Source organism: Ambystoma mexicanum, chromosome 5q (assembly GCF_040938575.1).
Source record: "Ambystoma mexicanum isolate Mex_15411 chromosome 5q, UKY_AmexF1_1, whole genome shotgun sequence".
NCBI lineage: Eukaryota > Metazoa > Chordata > Amphibia > Caudata > Ambystomatidae > Ambystoma > Ambystoma mexicanum.
Genome location: NC_090933.1, coordinates 1,052,724,524 through 1,052,743,684, shown reverse-complemented (window position 1 = coordinate 1,052,743,684; position 19,161 = coordinate 1,052,724,524). Strand labels below are relative to the sequence as shown.

Here is a 19,161-nt window from a genome sequence, read left to right as displayed (position 1 = left end):
GGAAAATTGCACATAAATGAAATCTTTCCTAACAACTTCCATAATACAATTGATTCAATAGATAAAACTAGTCTCCAAAACCATCCTTCTAATATCCCCCACGTTTGCCAGGGCAGATTTGTCATTGCCTCAGATCCGTAGGTTAGGATTGGGACTGCCTTCTGTTTAAAAAAGTGTATTTACAAAGTGTTTTTGTAGAACCACCCCTTGGGCTGCCAGCCTCTTAGCCTTATTTCTAAGGGATAGATACCACCCAGTTCATTTATGCTTCAATCAACCAAGGTCCCCTGACATTTGATCGACTCCATTTCCTGCACCCTTTTTCCTCCCAATTCCCAACAGAATATTTTCTTTAGATTTTTCCTCCTTTTTTGGGCAGCTGTTAATACCGAGATATTCGATTTATGGATGTTTACTTTCAAATTATTTTGCACTGTGTAGGCCATAAACTGGTTTAATCTACTATGGAGACCTGTTGGAGTTTGGTCTATAACAATCAGGTAATCGGCGTATAGCATCCAATGGATGGGACATTCCTGGATCTTCATCCGGAAAGCACAGACTCCATTCTGTAATTCAGAGAGGTCTGATAAGTATACATTAAATAAGGTTGGGGGCTAAAGGACAGCCCTGTTTCAGGACTTTGTAGGTGTTAATAATTTTTTGTTAACGGCCCCTGCCTTGTCGTCCTGACCTCAATCAACGATCCAGAATATAGAATCCCTATTGCATCCACTAAGTCCCAAGGGCATCCCCAGTTACAAAGCTTCCTCCACAGCTTCTCTCTATTAACACTGTTGAACCCCTGCTCTAAATCAATAGAGGCCAGGCAGTATCGGATTTAGATTTTATCGCCTTAAGCTTCAGCAGGTTTAAGAGAAAAAGATTTAAAATAGTGCCCACCCCTCTAACGAATCCTGATTGTCTCGGTTCTAGACGACCAGACCCGATAGCCCATTTATTCAGATCCCACAGTAGAACGATGGGCCAGTTATTCCTCGGATCTTCCCTGTCGCCCTTTTTGAAAACAGGACTATTATCGCCAATTTCCATGAACAAGGAACAGCTCTAGAGGTAATCGCCTGTTTCAGAACTAGGATAATAAACTTAGCCCAAGCAGTGAATTCTTCCTTTAACCTACTATTAATCAGGTCGTCCAGTCCAGGGGCTATGAAGATTTTAATTTCCTTATTAAATCTTCGATGTCTTGCAGGTAAAAATTGAAGGACCATTATTTGTAGGTCATAAGATACTCTATTGGTTCCCTTAGTGCAGGCAGGGTAAAGAGAGGTTAAATTAGCTACCCATGCTTCTCCATAGACCTGGCTGAATTGCACTGCAGATTGGAATCTGCCATTATTATTTAGAAGCTCCCAGAGATTTTTGGTGTTATTTCTGCAAATGATTTTGAGCATATGCTCCTGCATCATATTGTGCTCTTTGGCCTCGGGTTGCAATCAGCCAATGTTATGTTTGTCACTGCACATTATTATGCCATGATTTTTATAAGTGACATAAAACTCATCTAACTTCTCCATCACAGAATCAATAAGAGCATCCTCATCACACATGGCCCTGTTCCAGTACACATTAAATATCACGTACATTCTTGCATCTTCGTCACCGTTCTGTCAAATGCAGGATTACCCAGTCAGTCCTTTTTTCATTTACAAACTGGACCACACCGATATCCTCAGAATGTATGTTTAATCTAGGGATGTGATGTAGTTTCGGAACATTTCTACGATTAAGGATCAAATTATCATTTGCAGTCAACAGTTGTTGCAGCATAATCAGATTCCCATGGCTCGGGTCAGATTTGATTGATTCGAGCTTTTCAATACTTTTTTTTTAAAAAAAATATTTTATTGATTTTATATTTTAGAAAAACAGACAACACACAACACAATACAACTGTTAATTATTTACAGAAACCACAAAAGAAAATACGAGAAAAGGAGAAAAAAAAGAAAAAGAAAAAACTCCCCCCATCCCCCATCAAGCCAGAGCCAGCTCCCTTGTATCCTCAGTCGGGGCACCGTCAGGAGAAACGTTGTCCGTAGGCACATCTTCCGAATTCTCAGATTCGTCCAAGCCCTGTTGAGGGTTGGTCATAGAGGCCACCAATTGTCGCCAGGCCAGCAAGGGCCCTATCTCCTCCTCGCCCCCTCTATTGACCGCTTCAAACCAAACCACGGATTCAGCCTCCGCCCACCTCATAAGGTCCGCCCACCATAGTTCCACTCTCGGCCTGCTAGCCGATTTCCAGTTCATGGCAATCCTGCGTTTGGCCAGAACATATACCAGGTCCCTCAGCTTGCTCAGGTGCCTAAAGTGTCTGGGCCTGGGGAAGATCCCAAGCATACATGACCAGGCAGATCCCACGTCCAACACCACTCTCCCACTTGCGAGCTTCATCTTGACCTCCTCCCAAAATCTATACACTTCCGGGCAGGCCCAAAACATATGTAGCAACCCAGCTTCCACCTCCCCACACCTGGGGCATTTTTGAGTGATCGAGCCTCCGAACCGTGCGATCTTCTGGGGAGTCAGGTAGGCCCTGTGAGTAATGTAGAACTGGAGTTGTTGGAGCCGTGCATTTCGGGACACCTTTTTATGATATCCCAGGACCCTCTTCCACTGACCCTCCGTCATGAGTTCACCCATCTCCTCCTCCCATTCATGCCTCAGTTGGGGCAACTCTCTCCCAGCCTTCGTTCTGAGGAGTTCGTATATCCGTGATATTTCATGCCCACCCTCTGAGACATCATACATAGTTTCAAGGGTGGCATCAGGATCATCTGCCAGTGCCGTCTCCGGCCATCTCTTTCTTACTTGTTTTACTAGCCTGGCATGGGTAATGTACTGGCCTCTGTGCACCCCCGTCTCATCCTACAACTTTTGAAAGTCCAGCTCCTCCCCCTCCCTCCATATGTCCCCAAGCGTGGCCAGGCCCACCGGCTCCCAGTGCCTACGGACAGAGTGAAACAGTTGGGTGTCGTTTTCGCACAGGGCCACCAGCGGGACCTGCCAAGATAGTGGTTCTGACTCCCCCATCAATTTCCATGTTCTGTGCCAGACCTCCCATACCAACCTCAATAGCCACCCTCTTCCCGTCAGTTTATTCCTTTGTAGCCACACCACCTCTCTCAGGAAGTATGGGGCCGCATCCTCACGCAGCAACCTAGATTCCGCCGAATCTTCATCAGAGAACCACCTGGCCACATACAACAGTTGTCCCGCCAGATAATATAGTTCGAAGTTGGGCAAGCCTATACCCCCCTTCTCGTACGGGTTCTGGAGCTTCCACAGGCCCACCCTATTCCTGGAGTTACCCCACACGAAGCCCCTACACATACTATGAAGTCGTACAAATAGGCTCTTGGGATCAAATACGGGACGTTCACGAAGAAATGCAGGAGTCTGGGAAGGACCACCATTTTCAGCAAAGCCGCCCTCCCCATCATGGACAGGGGCAATCTGGACCAGAATGTCATGCTGTTCTTGACCCCCTCTATGGCTCTCTCTGTGTTATGCTTGTGTACCGCATCAGTCTGGTGGTAAATATTTACCCCCAGGTACCTAAACGTGTCGGTCCGCCATGGTATTGGCAACTCAGGCAGCCTCTCCAACGGGACGTCCCTGTACCCACCCAAAGGGAACAGGCTAGACTTCCTGGGGTTCACTGATATGCCCGAGAGGACAGCGTAATGATCCAGTACTTCCAGTACGTACTGCAGGTTCTCCTCCGGGTAGCGTAGGTACAACAGCATATCGTCCGCATAGAGAGATATTAAGTGGCTGCCGCTGGCAGTGTTAATGCCCACCTCTCTGTATTGTTGCCGCAGGCATATCGCCAGCGGTTCCAGCGCAAGTATATATAACATGGGTGACCAAGGGCATCCCTGCCTGGTCCCCCTGCTAAGTTGCCAGGCATCCGAGACTGTGGCCCCAGTCTTGACCCTAGCCACCGGGCTGTTATATAGCAACTGGACCCATCTGATATAACCAGGGCCCACGCAGTATCCCTGCAGGGCCGCTTTCAGCCAAGGCCATCTCACTGAATCAAAGGCCTTGACCGCATCCAGCGACACTACCGCCATCTCGCCCGTGTCATTCTTAGTATGGTCAATAACATGGTGCAGCCTCCTATGGTTATCACTGATATTCCTGCCTGGGACATATCCCGTTTGATCCGGGTGGATCAGCCTGCCAATCACCTTCTTCAACCTGTTGGCCAGCACCGCCGTGAGTATTTTGCTGTCCTGGTTTAGCAAGGACAGAGGTCTATAAGATCCACACTCAACAGCCGGCTTGCCTGGTTTTAGTAATGGGACAATCATGGCCTCACGGAGGGACAACGGGAGTTCTCCCTGTTCGTATGCCTCGTTAAACAAGGCCAGCAGTGGCTGCAGCAGCTCCTGCACGTACACCTTGTAAAACTCACCAGGCAGGCCATCCGCTCCAGGTGCCTTACACGTGGGGAGGCCCCGGATCACCACCTCCAGCTCATCAGAAGTGATAGGGGCGTCCAGTTCCTCCCGCTCCAGGTCGTCTAGGGTGGGCAGACCAATGTCTTCCAGTGTGTTCAGGATGTCCTGACTCCTGTCCTCCCCAGTGTCCTCATACAAACGTTTGTAGAACCTGAGGAATTCCTCGTTCACCCCATCCTGAGTGTTGCGAAGACCACCGTCCTCACCACGGATCTCATGAATAACCACTCGGGGGGACTCACTCTTGTACAGCCAGGCCAACAGTCTGCCTGGCTTGTCGCCCCCCGCGTGTAGCCGCTCGGTGTATTTCCTATAGTTCAGTCTACATAGTCGGTCCCAAAGAGCGCTGCACGCCACCTGAAGGTCTCTCATCCTAGTCTTGTCTACCTGAGTGGCATTCTCGAGACGAGCCAGGCTCTCCAGTTCCCTTTCGGTGTCCTGAAGCTCCCTCCCGATACCCCCTTGAAGTCCCTTGGATTTGGAGATGGCCACTCCGCGCACCACTACCTTAAAGGCCTCCCACAGAGTTCCCGCAGAACGCACACTACCCGTGTTTATCTCAAAATATTCCCCGATGGCAACCCTCAGGGCTTCCCGGAATCCCTCATCCTGCAGTGCCTCCGACCGGAGCCTCCATGTGGGGACCCGAGGCCTAGGGGGTTGGTGTCGCCACTCTACCACCAGGGGCGAATGGTCCGACAACACTCGAGCTTTGTATTCCGCCTCCACTATTTCGCCCGCTATCTCGGCAGTTCCAAACACATAATCCAATCTCGTATATGAATCGTATGGCGCCGCATAGTGCGAATACTGCCTCTCCATGGGGTGGAGTCTCCTCCACACATCTACCAGCCCCAAGTCTCCTAGCAAAGTCCCGAGCGCCTTGGCCGCCGGCGACATTTTCCCTTTGGTGTCAGCGGACCGGTCGATTTTGGGATCTAAGACGCAATTGAAGTCCCCACCCCACACCATCGCACCCCCTACCAAGGGGCCGAGTTTGCCATAGAGGGATCTAAAGTAGGCTGCAGTATCATGATTGGGGGCATACAGGTTGAGGATGTGTACCTCCCTGTTCTCCAGGAGTCCTGTTATCGCCACCATCCTACCCTCCGGGTCCACTATCGAGTCGAGCACCCGGAACGGCACGTGCGGCGCCACCCAGGTGATGACCCCTCTAGCATACGCCGAGTACGTGGCACCCAGCACCTTGCCCTTCCACTTCCTCATGACCACCTCCAATTTCTCCCTGGTGAGGTGGGTCTCTTGTAGCAGGGCTATGTCTATCCGCATCCTCTTCAGGTATAGCATTACTTTGTTTCGCTTGAGGTAACTATTGAGGCCTCGGACATTCCAGGTAACTATGCGAAGACTATCCGATGCCATCGGTTTGGTCTGTATTCAGCCCCGCCCTCCCCACAATACCCCCTTGGTCTAACACTCCGCCGGCTCTTCCGCCCTTGATCCCCATCCCCCCTCCCTGTTTCCCAACTACACACCACAGCAAACAACCCCTCCCATCCCAACAAAAGCCCAGCTCCATCCCTGGATCTCAGGCCCACCCGCGTCTGGTCTTATCCCGTTTACAAGGAATAGGACCCCGCGGGGCGTCGCCGATCTAACAGCGACCTAACTAACTAGATATATTACTATTGGGGACAAAGGAAGCCTCTTGGAGCTCCCAATCAAATAACCACGGGTAGGCACGCCAAATGGGCCAGCCAGTCAGCACAACATCATACGCATCACATACCGTACAAATGACTATATTCAAGTCCCAATGTCTCGGCCCCATTGCCCCAGGCGGCCCAGCCATAAGCTACTTATCTTCCGTAGTCTCTGCCTGGATGCCCGATTCTTGAGGACTGCCCAGCGCGTCTATCCAGTCCATCGCTTCAGTTGGTGTTTCAAAAAACAGGGATCTGCTTCTGTAGAAAACTTTCAATTTGGCCGGGTAGAGTAACATGTAGCGATGGCCAGCTTCACAAAGTCTCCTTTTCACCGCTCCGAAGTGCATCCGACTCCGCTGTACTTGTAGCGTGTAGTCAGGGTAGGCCGTGATCTTGGCCGATCCTCTGTCAATCGTTCCCCCTTTTCGGAAGAATTCAAGAATCTTTTTGCGATCACGGTAGTTCAGAATTTTCGCGATCATCGGCCGCGGGGGGGCCCCGGGAGGCGGCCTCCTAGTCAGGGCCCTATGAGCTCTCTCAACTGCAAACCCCTGGGTCAGTACCCCGCCGGTAATCTCCTGCAAAAACATGGATTCCACAAATTCCGTGGGGTCTGGCCCTTCAGTTCCTTCAGGTAGGCCCACAATACGAATATTGTTGCGTCTGGCATGTCCCTCCGCCTGCTCCGCTCTGTCCTCCAGGTTGCCCACCCGTTGCACAAGGGCGTGTAGCTCCTTTTTGTGAGCAGCGCAATCTGCCGTGTTCGTGGCCGTCTCCCTCTCGATGGTCCCCGTGCGCTCCGAGACCGCCCTCACATCCAGCCTAAGCAGATTCACCTCCTCCTGGACGGCACCGATCTTGAGGTTTAAGCCTTCCTGTAGCTCTTTCATGGCGAGGCCCAACTTGGTCTCCCATGACACTTTTAAGTCCGCAATCGCCGCCAGCACCTCCTGTATCGTGCCAGGTGACTCCGCGGTCGTCACAGGGGTCTCTTTGTTCTTGCCTCCTTCCGCCCCTGGGGGGGACTTGGCGTAAGCCTCCATCGTGGGCTGTTTGGCCTTGGGTTTCACACCTCTCGTGGTCATATTGTTGTATGAGTCGGACGGGGCCCGTCCCGCCAGGCACCGAGGGGGAGTCACGCCACCCAGTGCCCAAAGCCTGACCCACCACACCATGGGGCATCCAACACGCCCGGAGCACCCCGACCACCAGGCCCACGGTCCTGTCATCACAGCCACATCCGTTCGGCTCTCCCGCTCGCTGGGCCACCGTGCGTCCTCGGCGGCGCTCATGTGTTTTAGTCTCCAAGCAAAGGGACGCAAGGGTCCAGCACTCGTGATCGCGACACTGACTTCATGATCCTTGGTGTTCGCAACGTGTCGCCGCCATTTTGTCTTGTCCGCCTGCTCAGGGCTCGTCCCAGTCAGCTTTTCAATACTTCTGTTTGAGCAGGAAGCCGTGGATTAAGTCCCTCTTCCCGTTTTGAGTTTGCTTTCCCAGCTAAGGGCATTCTTTTTTGTTTTAAGGTGGCAAACTTGTCAACACCGCACTTGCCTTCACTCACCCTCATTGGCTTAGCCAAGGGTGCCTGGTGGTGCATCCCATCGATGGCCAAATGGCTATTATTACTTCCAGCCATGACCGGGGAAGCTAGTCATCTTCCCACTCATCTTCATGAATGATATTTTCTAACAAAGCCGTCAGACTGGATTCCTCTAGGAACTGGGGATCTTGTTTTTCAAATTGTGGTTCCAAAAGAAGGGCAATAGGCAGCATTTTAGATTCCAAATAACAAGGGGGGTTCTGGGAGACTCTCTGCCAGACATAAGTCCTGGTTACAAGAGCCTTACCCAGAGTCTTTAACTCACTATCTTTCACAGAGAAGAAATATCCCAAACATATCTGTCTTTGTCCTGCCTTGGGCAGTCCAGCACTGAAATGCTAAGCAATTCTCCTCTGAACAAGAGTACCAACAGCAAACCCAGACACGTGTTTCGGTCTGGTTGAACCTCATCAGTAGGGTGTAGCTTTGCCTCTCTAAGAATAGTGAGCAAGGGGTCCACATCTGGATTCCCTATTAACTTAGGGTGAGACCCAAATTTACTTGAAATATGCAAATAACAAGGAGAGCCCTGCAAGACTCTTTAGATTCCTTCACTAAAGTCAAATCTGATTGTTTTTCCGTCTTCTTTATTTTTATAGTCAATTGTAGGCTTCAACTGATGTGTCCTTGGATTTCTTACGAATGTTTTTGACGAATTAGATTTGTCACCTTCTGGTTCTTAGATTTTTTTGTTGTTGTTGGAATTATGTTTTAGACTTCAGACCAGTTAAAACTGATTGCGCGGCTTTTCCTAGTATTGCGAATGATTTAAAGGTTCCCGTATCTATCTTCTACTTATTCTGGGTTACCACCGGTATTTGTGGGTTAGTCTGAATCTGCGTCACTTGGAGAGCTATCTCCCTTCCGGTAACCCTCTGAGGACCCTCATCCAGATTCTCCTCCAATAATCCGTTTGAGGCCCTCAGGCTTCCCAATGATTGAATCTTTTTTGAATCTTCCAAATCAATTTGTTCTGTGAAATTAGCGATGTTTATAATATTGCCCCTGGCATGCTTCACAGTTCCAATCTGTGGTGCGTTAGTTGGAGGTACATGAGTTGCAAATGTTTTGCTCTGGAGTCTTAAACGGCATCCCAATAAGTGCAGGTGATGGTTTGTAGTGGGTTCTCAACCAATTGCAATCCTCCACAAGGGCAGCGATCAGAGTATTTTTATCCAGATGTTCATGCCTCACTAAGTCACACAATCTGTTTTGCCATACTAAGGACGTTTTTGCTTCTTTATCCAGCCTATTTTGTACTGTGTTCACAAAGCTTTCCAAGAATATTAACTTGGAATGCATCATCGCCAAAAGAGTTGTGTGGTCTTTTAGTGTATTAAGTGACTCATAAAGTTGGGCAAACGGAGCCATAGATATAGTTAAGGCCGCCATGACATTGTTTTGTAATTGTGCCATTGCCACTGGTGATATACAGTCTTCTTGTGCCTGCTCTAGTTACTCATTTTGATGCCAAGAATTACATACCTGCATCTCTCTCTCGGAGACAAAGAATCTAAATATGAGATGGCAGTACTACTTTAACCCATGGGTGGGGATTTCGGATGAAATGTCTTCTTTGAACTTTTGGGGTCCCCGAGAGGGTACCCAGAGCAGGTACATCAGACGGATTTACAACAGCCCAGCGTCGAGCGTCTTCGTTTTTTGTTATGGCTTGTGGTTTGCATTTCACTATCTGCGACATCTTGTGATAAACAAGCTATCCAGGAAGTATATTGTCCTTCTCGCGCGAGAGGCAGAGTCTGAATATCTCCCTACACCAGATCCTGATGGAAAGAGTCACCCACTGACAAATTCAGTATAGCAGAAATGTGATCCAAAGAATTAGTTTGCCAATGGGTCCCCAAATGCAGTCACCCCAGGTTCACGCTTTGTGCGGACATGTATTACTTGAGCATCCTCGGGACATATACAATCATTTGGGTCCTTTCCCCTCTCATACCCTCCAGCTTATTTGTTGATAGATCACATTGTGATATAATAGTGCCCGGCAATACTGCTAGGTTATCACATGGAATTACAGTTTCACGATCACTGAGGGTAAGAGGGACAGGTTCCTCTCTTCCTTCCACATTCTGTGCGGCTTTGTCATCTCCTCTATCATCCAGTGTCTTTAATTCAGACGGATGTTTCAGGGCATCTGCCTCAGATCTTCCGGGCACCGCGGTAAGCGTTTCTTCATGCACAGCCTCTTGAATGTTTATCAATTTAGCAGACAAATCAATGCTTGCGCCTTCAATGAGGGAGGAGACACTCACCTATAGAGACTGCGTAGAACTCGCCGGCACAGCATCTTCACACCGAGGTTATTGACGGGTACGCGGCTCGCCTGATGACATCGAGATTTTCGATCGATGGTCGAAGTCACGTTGACAGTTTGTCCCAGACTCCAGCTCCACTGCCGACACGCAGACACTAGACACACTGCACACACACTGTATGCGCTGTGCGCTCCATTTGTGTTTTTAAATGATTGGGCCTCCTCCAGTAGATTGTAGACACAATGGAAGGACTCCCCACACAGGTCTCAGGAATATTTCCGGAGCTCAGCAGAGTGACTGCCAAATAGGCAACCACTAGACACACTGCGCACACACTGCTTGCTTAATGTGTTTTACTAGCCAAATCACGGCCACTTATTAATGGAGATGCTCTAACACGACCCTATCGAGACAGGAGGTTTCCGTGCACCCAATATGATAGCATATAATCTTGCAGCAACACTACACCATTTCATTGCCTGGTCTGAAGAATAGAATACAAACCACACGATAACGAAACAAAACCAGTGTAAACTGTATACATGTGTAGCATGTTTAGCATTCCCAGATACCTGGTCTGATAAACCATGGAATCCTGTGGGATGCACCATGAATAACCTATGCCAGAGTGTTAAGAAGTATGGGGAAAAATGCTTGTGATAGGCCTGTAACAGACTTACTGGAATCTCCAGTGACGTGAGATTATGGCGAGGATGAAACAACAAGAAGAGTACACTCCGCATGTGAAGAGGATGGGAGAGCTGATCATTAAATCTAGTTCTATTGAGATGGAACTGTTTTGTGGAAGCATGCAAAAGCAGGGCTTGATTGTGCTTGGTATGTGCAGCAGTGATTTTTTTTCTGTGGCCCAGGTTCCCTTCTTTTCGTAATGCATCTAACACTAACAGTTTATTGCTTTATTTACGGTTTCTTGTGTGATACTGGCACAATCACAGCAACGTAAAGAGATTGCAACAGAAGGTCAAAGCAAATGAGAAGTGTGATGGTGTTGTAGAGATCCCAATATCTGGTGAGCGGGCCAGAGGCATCTGAACAACCTCCAAAAGTGTTACTGAATGCTCGATATAGATTGATGCACTCTACATTCCTCATGCAATACTATAAAAATCCTGTAAAATTGTATGCAATGTACCCTTCGATTGAACCTAGATGTGTAAAGTGAGGGAGAGGAGAGCCAACTTTATTTCACATATTATGAAAATGTGCGGTAATAGTCATTCGTGAAATTGAGTCAGTTGTGGGAACACTGTCGAGATATGCTGAGAGAGATTGCTTACACTAAACGCAGGGCTACAAAGAGTACAACAGAATTGTGTGGGATTTACAATAACTTTGGAATTATTGTGGAGGCACATGAATAATCATTCACTGACTGATTCTTCAGGAAACAGCAACATAATATCAGAACTCTTAATTTCATCTAGTTAGAAAGCTTTTGAAAAGTATTTTAAAAGTGCACTATAACTTTGTCCACAATGAAATTCTTTCATGACACCTTTGCAGTTTATTACAAAATGTGCAAAATGGCAAGATCGATTTGAAATACTCAGCCATGCTAATTTAAAATGATCATATACTGGATCACAGGGAAGCAGGGATCATTTGAACAAGACACTGCAACTAAGCTAAAATAAACCCTTTGGATTATAAAAATGGCCTCACACGAATAATGAATATATAGCAACTTTATTGACAGGGTGCCATATTCACCAGCAGTTGTCTGCAAGGTAAGGAGCAAATGAGATAATTATTGTTGCCTTTCACTTAATAGCGGAAAAAGCACCAAGAAGTCAGCTGCCAAGGTGCTGCCAGTACAACTGATAAGTGACCATAAATTCAGGACTATAATATAGGCAGAACAATTGTAGGGCACTCAGAAATTGACATTAAAACAGCAGTGACTCACATTACTAACCACAGAGCGCCTGAGCGGACACCCTTGTGAGAACATATTCTCAATCCACTAACACCACCATCTACTATTTAAAATCACCTCTGGGGCACTTATATAGATACATCTTGGAGTGCACACTAATGCATCCCACCTAGCTTTGCAAACGAGCACCCAATCCAGTGCTTGCATTTAACTACATTATCTTTGCAGTTTCTAACTTACCCAACCCCTTGTGACTTGCATATTGATTCGAATTGCAATCATTGGAGCCTGCGAGAGCACACAAACAAAATATCCCTTTGTTCTTATACACAACATTGCATGGTCTCTCTGACTGAGCAGGTTGATGGTTTGGTATCTGCCCAATCTACTAAAAAAAAAATAGTGTGTTTTTGCCACCAGTCTTCTACACATCAGTAGTCTCCGTCATACTCACTGACACTGGGCAAAGCTGTCCACTGGCTATGCTCAGTTTGTTTCTGAGACATTCTCCCTGTTAGTAGTAATTAGTACAAAGTTTATTAAATTATTCACATATAAACGTCAATCTGTATGTACCCTTAAACACAAATTCATTTATTACAAAACAGTCAAAATTCTTTCACAACTCAATGCTCTCCATCCATTCATACATACGTACATAAAACCATAACTGCCTATTTTACATAGTGAAACAATATCAAATGTTACACAAATATTGTCATTTCATCTATTTTCTCTGACCCTGTCCTTATTACCGATGTCATACACAGTTTGTTAATAATTTCCAAACAGTTTGTGCGGTCGTCGACACGTGTTTCGGTCAAATGGACAACAAATGCTGTCCTTTTCTTCTCAAGACCTTCCTCAGGACGTGAGGCAAAAATCTAATAGACCCGCCTCTCATGGACCAGAGTAAGCCATTTTAGATGTAGAAACATACAGATAAATAAAAAACCTGTCAAAGACTATAATTGTCATATATCCACTTCTACACAATAGGTGCAACACATCTTACTCAACCCCATGCAGTATCTGCGGGGATACAGATAGATGTAATGGAATGAATCCTTCACTGGCACCTAGTATCCTGTTTGACTAGGTCCTGTGAATTGCAATGGGAAAGAAACAAACTAACTTATTCTCTACCCTCATCAAAACAGTGATCAATTAGTTGGTCATATCACGAAGATACTTACGAATCCAGGCTCACAACCAAGTAGTCTCTGGAGTGGTGTATTTTAATCACCTCCCATAACATACATGCAACCTTTGTCTCTGTCTCTCTCCCAAGCGAATCTCAGCCCGGTAGGTAGTGCTTCCAATATATGGCTTCCTTTAATCACTATACGTTGTTGGTTCTTTACTTCCTATTGCGTGTTCTCTACAAGGGAGAGGGTATATGGTCACCACAGTACCATTGTCATGTACATCAATCAGACACACAACTAACCGTATCTCCAACACCCTCATCGCACCTCCCATATTCCGGCATTATGTATCTCTACAGGCACAGGAATATTAGTCAAAGGACTCCATTATAACTTATTTTACTTTTTGGCACATTTTAAAAGGATGGACTAATTTGAGCCCACACCAAACATACTTACAGTCCTCTGGGTAATAATACCCATCACGAGGAAAACAGGCGTCCACCTACTCTCTGACACCCACCAAATGATGGCGTTGTGCATTTCTGTGGGCATTAGAAAATTAACCATAGGCATCACACTCTATTTCTTGTGGATTCGTAAGTATCTTCGTGATATGACCAACTAATTGATAACCGTTTTAATGAGGGTAGAGAATAAATTAGTTTGTTTCTTTCCCATTGCAATTCCCAGGACCTAGTCAAACAGCATACTAGGCGCCAGTGAAGGATTCATTCCATTACATCTATCTGCATCCCCAGAGCTACTGCATGGGGGTGAGTAAGATGTGTTACACCTACCGTGTAGAATTGCATATATGACAATTATAGTCTTTGATTGAAGAAATGGGGATGACACAAGATCTTGACAGGTTTTGTATTTATCTGTATGTTTTTAGATCTAAAATGGCTTACTCCGGTCCATGAGAGGCGGGACTATTAGATTTTGCCTCACGTCCTGAGGACTGTCTTGAGAAGAAAAGGACAGTATTTGTTGTCCATTTGACCGAAACACGTGTTAACAACCACACAAACTGTTTGGAAATTATTAACAAACTGTATATGACATCGGTAGTAAGGACAGGGTCAGAGAAAATAGATGATGAAATGACAAGATTTGTGTAACATTTGATATTGTTTCACTAAGTAAAATAGGCAGTTATGGTTTTATGTATGTATGTACGTATGTATGAATGATGGATGGAGAGCATTTTGTTGTGAAAGAATTGTGACTGTTTTGTAATAAATGAATTTGTGTCTTTTAAGGATACATACAGATTGATGTTTATATGTGAATTATTTAATGCATGTTGTACTAATTGAGATAGTGAGTTGGGTCACCCTGACCCCCTGGTCAATGCCCTGTTTTCTCTCTGTATGTGGTGGGGCACCTTGAGTTTTGCAATAATAAACTTAGTCTGGGGACCCCTTACTAGAAAACTTGTTTCTTCATTGTTTAACTCCCCGTATATCTGTCAAGAAAATTCTGTCAGACCCAACTGTCAAAATTTTGAAATTGCATAGGGTGCCGCACCTGTCCGCTGTCAAAGGTCCTATCGAGTTGCATTACCAACATAATAGGCAGAATTATCGTCTACAGGGAAAACATGCTATACTGCCTTTACCACTGTTGTCTAGTGAAATGGAAAACGAGAGTGATGTCACTTCTCAGTATTAACCCCCTGTCTGCAGCCCCCAAAAGGAAAGGCACAGATGGAAAACAAACAACAATGCTGCCATTATTCACAATTTAAGTAGAAACTATCGATATCCCTAGGTTTGAGCCAAGACGTTTGCTGGACAACTTATCCCTGAGACTGTATACTAGTTAGGGAGTCCTGGTGAAGATCTATATTCCTGCAGCTATGCCCTTGAGTCACATTGAACTGACCCATCCTGATACTCTGAATACAGGTATCATTTATAGTTTATTTCTAATATAATTCCCATTGGATTTTATCCCAACCTAACCTGTCCTACCTAATAAAAATGTGTTGCGCTTTATGTATGCCTCATGTGTTCTGTTAATCCTTCATGTGGCAGGGCCTGCCGTCAGACCCTGTGAAGAGGGGGGAGGGAGTCCACATCCTCCTGCACCCCAACACTGGTGCCGGAGTAAGGGCAGTCCCCCTCCCACCCATCCTTATCTCAAGAATGCAGCGACAAGCCCCTGCCGGAGCAGAACTGTGGGACAGAGACGCCGGGGACCACGAGTCAGCAGTTCACATCACTGCAAGGCATGCCATGAACATGGCAACACCGGCTGCAGCAATAATGGACGCAGCACCAAGGGGTGCCATGTCAACTACACCACTGGTGCGACTCTGGCAAACCGTCTACTGGAGCCTCCACTAACCCACCAGGGAATTATTTATTATGAATTAAAAGCATCCTGAAAGGCCTTTTAATCCAGTACACCTCCACCAGCGATAAATATTATATTTAAAGGCCCATGGGGGCCATTTTCATCCAACGTCCCAGGACCCCATTAGGGTCCATGTGGAAAGGGGTGTGGCTTACAAACCCTTAAAGCCTTCCCTTAGCACTGCCCATGACACACACCCTGGAGCCAGGTCAGCTATTGGTTAAGGTAAGTGGCCAATCCTGTGAGAGGGGTGAGGTATTTACGTAGGTGCATGTGAATGATTCAGTGTGGGTTTGTGGGGTGAGGATAGGTAGTGGTGAAAGAGGCATCCAACAGACCAGAGGATGCAAGAACGATTTGAGTGCCGAGGCTGTTAAGAGGGGTCTGTAGAGTGTTTGTGTGCGAGAGCGGAAATGTGAGGAATAGAGGTTGAGTAGGAGCAGTGGAGTGTTAGTTGTGGTATTGGCAGAGGTAGTAGTTGGGAGTGGAGATAGGCGCAGGTAATAGTTGTGAGGAGTGAAGGTAGTGGGAGTAGCAGAATAGTGAGTGAGGGAGAAGGAAGTAGTAGCTATAGTGGTAGTGGGTGTAAAGAATAATATTGTAAGTGGAGTAGGTAGCAGAGAGCGTTAGTGAGTGGAAGATGTAGAGCGGTAGTAGAGGGCAATAGCGTTGGTTAAGTACACTGCAGAAATAGTAGGAGCAGCAGAATAGTAAGGGCGGCAGTGAGTGGGAGAATAGGAGTATAACTGTCAGCATAGAGTGAGACAGGGATTACAACAGAAGAATAGCAAGAGGCAAGTAAATAGAGGAAGGGGGAGAGAAGATAACTGAGATAGAAGGCTAGTAAGAACAAGAGTAAGAAAAGAAATAAGATTAAAGGGTGCAGGTGGACAGGCAGAGTGAGAGATAGAGAGGTAGTATCATGGTGGGAGGAGAATATCTAAAGGACCCAGTGTAGTGAAGGGTCAGGTAAGAACGTGTTTGGAAGAAGAAAGAGTGACAGCGGGCGAAAAAAGGCACCATCCCTAACTCCCTAGACTACGAAGCGGGGTAGCTCAGGAAAAGGTCTGAAAATTCCTGAGGAGCTAGTTAGCCAAGGCCTTAAGGAAACATCAACAGATTAAGGCAGCTGACAGATAGGTTACCCTGTTGGCGAGAAATTAAGATCCTCGTTTGTGGCGCTTGGGCTAGGGAGGGGCTAAACCAGCGGGAAGTAGAGTGAGGTACAGCCTTAATGCCAAACATCCCTAAAAGCCCGGTAGGTACTGGAGACCATTCTAAGATCCTGCACCCAGACTGACTTATATTCTACAATAAAGATCCTTGGACTTGCTATCGGAGTCAGAGTGATAATTTGTGGTGGGCCTCCCTGTCAAATTCATCATAGCTTTTGCGACTTATTCTCCTAGTGTAGTTCCTTGCATTGCTTCTCCTTGGATAACATAGAAAACAGAATTTATCCTGTTGGCTTAGATCACCACATGCATGCTAGTGAATATTCCTGCTCGTCATTCTATCAGTATCTGTTTTTGCATGTCAGTCTAGGTGTGATTTTCGTTGCTTTACCATGCTACTGTTTTTTATACCATGTCTTCACACTCAAAATATTTTTTTCCCCAGTGCTGACTCCCCTCTGCTCTGGATAAGAATAGACCCAGATATGTCGGTCTTAAGGAAAGTAGAGTTTGAGCAAGCTGATTTCATGTGGCAGTACCAGCTTCGTTATGAAAGAGATGTAGTTGCACAGGAAGAATCCATTCTGGCGTTGGAAACCTTTCCCACTCCGGCATCAAGACTTGCTCTGACTGATATACTTGAGCAGGAGCAGTGTTTCTATCGAGTGAGAATGATGGCATGCTTCTGTCTGGCCAAGGTAAGAACTACTACCACAGAAATGGAACGAATGAGCGCTGGTTAAATTTTGTAGTAAACCAAAAATGAAGTACAAAAACAGCAGAATATTATAATTGAAAACAATTTCCTGATTGTAGCATACTTCCTCTTTTATGCTTGCTTACCACATGCTGCCCTCTTTTCTCACAGCCTAGTGTCAAGGTTGTCTTTCTCTTCTGCACCTCATTACTTATCTTAACCTTGTATAACTCTTATCAAACAGAGGTGTGCAGCAGTGTTTGTTCTTTTGCTCCTTTCTCTCAGCCCCATTAATATCTTCTAGAAAATAATATAAGCTGATTAAAGGAAGTCATAGTTACCTGGAGTTGAGATAGATATGAATGAACTTCAGAAGCTTCTTGAGAGACACTCTGTAAGCCTATCCAGAGGTGAGATATACACTAGAAATCCTGTTTGAGCAACAGGAGAAAAAAACAGTTTTTCATACCTGCTAGGCCTTCTGGGAGAATGGGGAGCATTGTTAGTAACTAGGGGTCCTTCTAGGGCCACAGTTTGTGCTGAATGGTGTACGAGAGACTTGCCATTTTCAACCACTGAGTGGTGCACATTGTGCCTCCTGTACTTTACTATTGCCAGTGCAGAATGCAGAATGCAGAAAGAGATTCAAACAGGGTTTATACATCAATGTCTTTTTAAATAGGAGTACCTGCTAATGTCAAATAGCCACATTGTTTCCACACAGGGGTGGACTGGGAACCAAAAGAGGTCCTAGAAATATTTTTCAAAGTGGCCCCATATTACACATTTTCAGCAAGCCCAACCCTTTTCGTATTAGAAATTATGGTAATAAATTAGGTTATCTCACAAAAGAGGGTGCAGAAGCCTACTGGGAAATCTCCAGAGTTCCCTATAGGCCAGTCCACCCCTGTTTCCACAATATGACAAAGTAGTAAACTAGCCATGGGCATAGCGGAAATTGTTATAAATCACGACATTTCTTCACTTATATAGCACACAGGCACAGGTAAGAGCAATCAATTTAGCTATGTAAGCAGAGTGAACATTTGGCAACTGATATGCCTCTAAAACCTCATGTGGTGTATATTCACTGAATAATCTTATTGAATGTTGACCAGATTATTACATACACAAGAGCAATTCACTTACAGAATCACCTTGGTGTTGCTTCTACTCAACATCCCCTTTCCTCCATACTCTATGGATGTCCCTGCACCTTTTCGACCCTAAATAAATAGCACATTTTGCCTATATATTTGAAGCACGCAACCATGCTAGGTTAGCCAGACCCTTCAGCGCCTCACCTCAGTCCACTTTTTTGCACTCAAGGGATTAGACCTCCCCACCCCCCATGTCAGCGCAAGGCTTCTTTTTATATGCGTAATAGGGATTCCCCATGTTCTTTTCCACTCTATACTGTGCTTCGATACCTCTTTCCCCACAGTGTGTGTCAGGCACAAGCGATTTCACCTGCTGTGCTTCCTGTGGGGGCTTTTTCATGGTTTTGCATCCCCAGCCACTCTGTCTAGTGTGCTTGTGATCCAATCATATGTGGGATTCCTGCGCAGCGTGCAATGCCCTTACCCTGTGGTACCTAAAAAAAATTCTCTTCTAGTGGAGACCCCCCCGGACCATTTGAAGAACTTTATACGAAGTATCTCAAAACTGTACAAGAGACAAGGTAAGTCCTCTCTTTTCCAAGGAACATAATCAGTGGGACTTCTTTCCAGGAGGGTCCTCTGATGGAAGGGCTCTATTGTATCCTAGGAACAGGGCCCCCCTGAAGCTCATTAAGCTACCAGTGTTTGCAATGAGGTGTCTAGTTATGGGCCAGACTA

At 46.1% G+C, this 19,161-nt stretch overlaps 1 protein-coding gene across 2 annotated transcripts in view; it reads left to right on the top strand.

Annotated features, from left to right (window-relative positions):
- TAF2 (TATA-box binding protein associated factor 2) overlaps positions 1-19,161 on the top strand; it is a 2,148,555-nt gene that overhangs the window by 947,274 nt on the left and 1,182,120 nt on the right. For both annotated transcript variants that reach the window (XM_069621552.1, XM_069621551.1), the window contains exon 16: positions 17,072-17,324. In XM_069621552.1, coding sequence (XP_069477653.1) covers positions 17,072-17,324 — 253 coding nt within the window. The remainder of the gene's footprint in view (positions 1-17,071; positions 17,325-19,161) is intronic.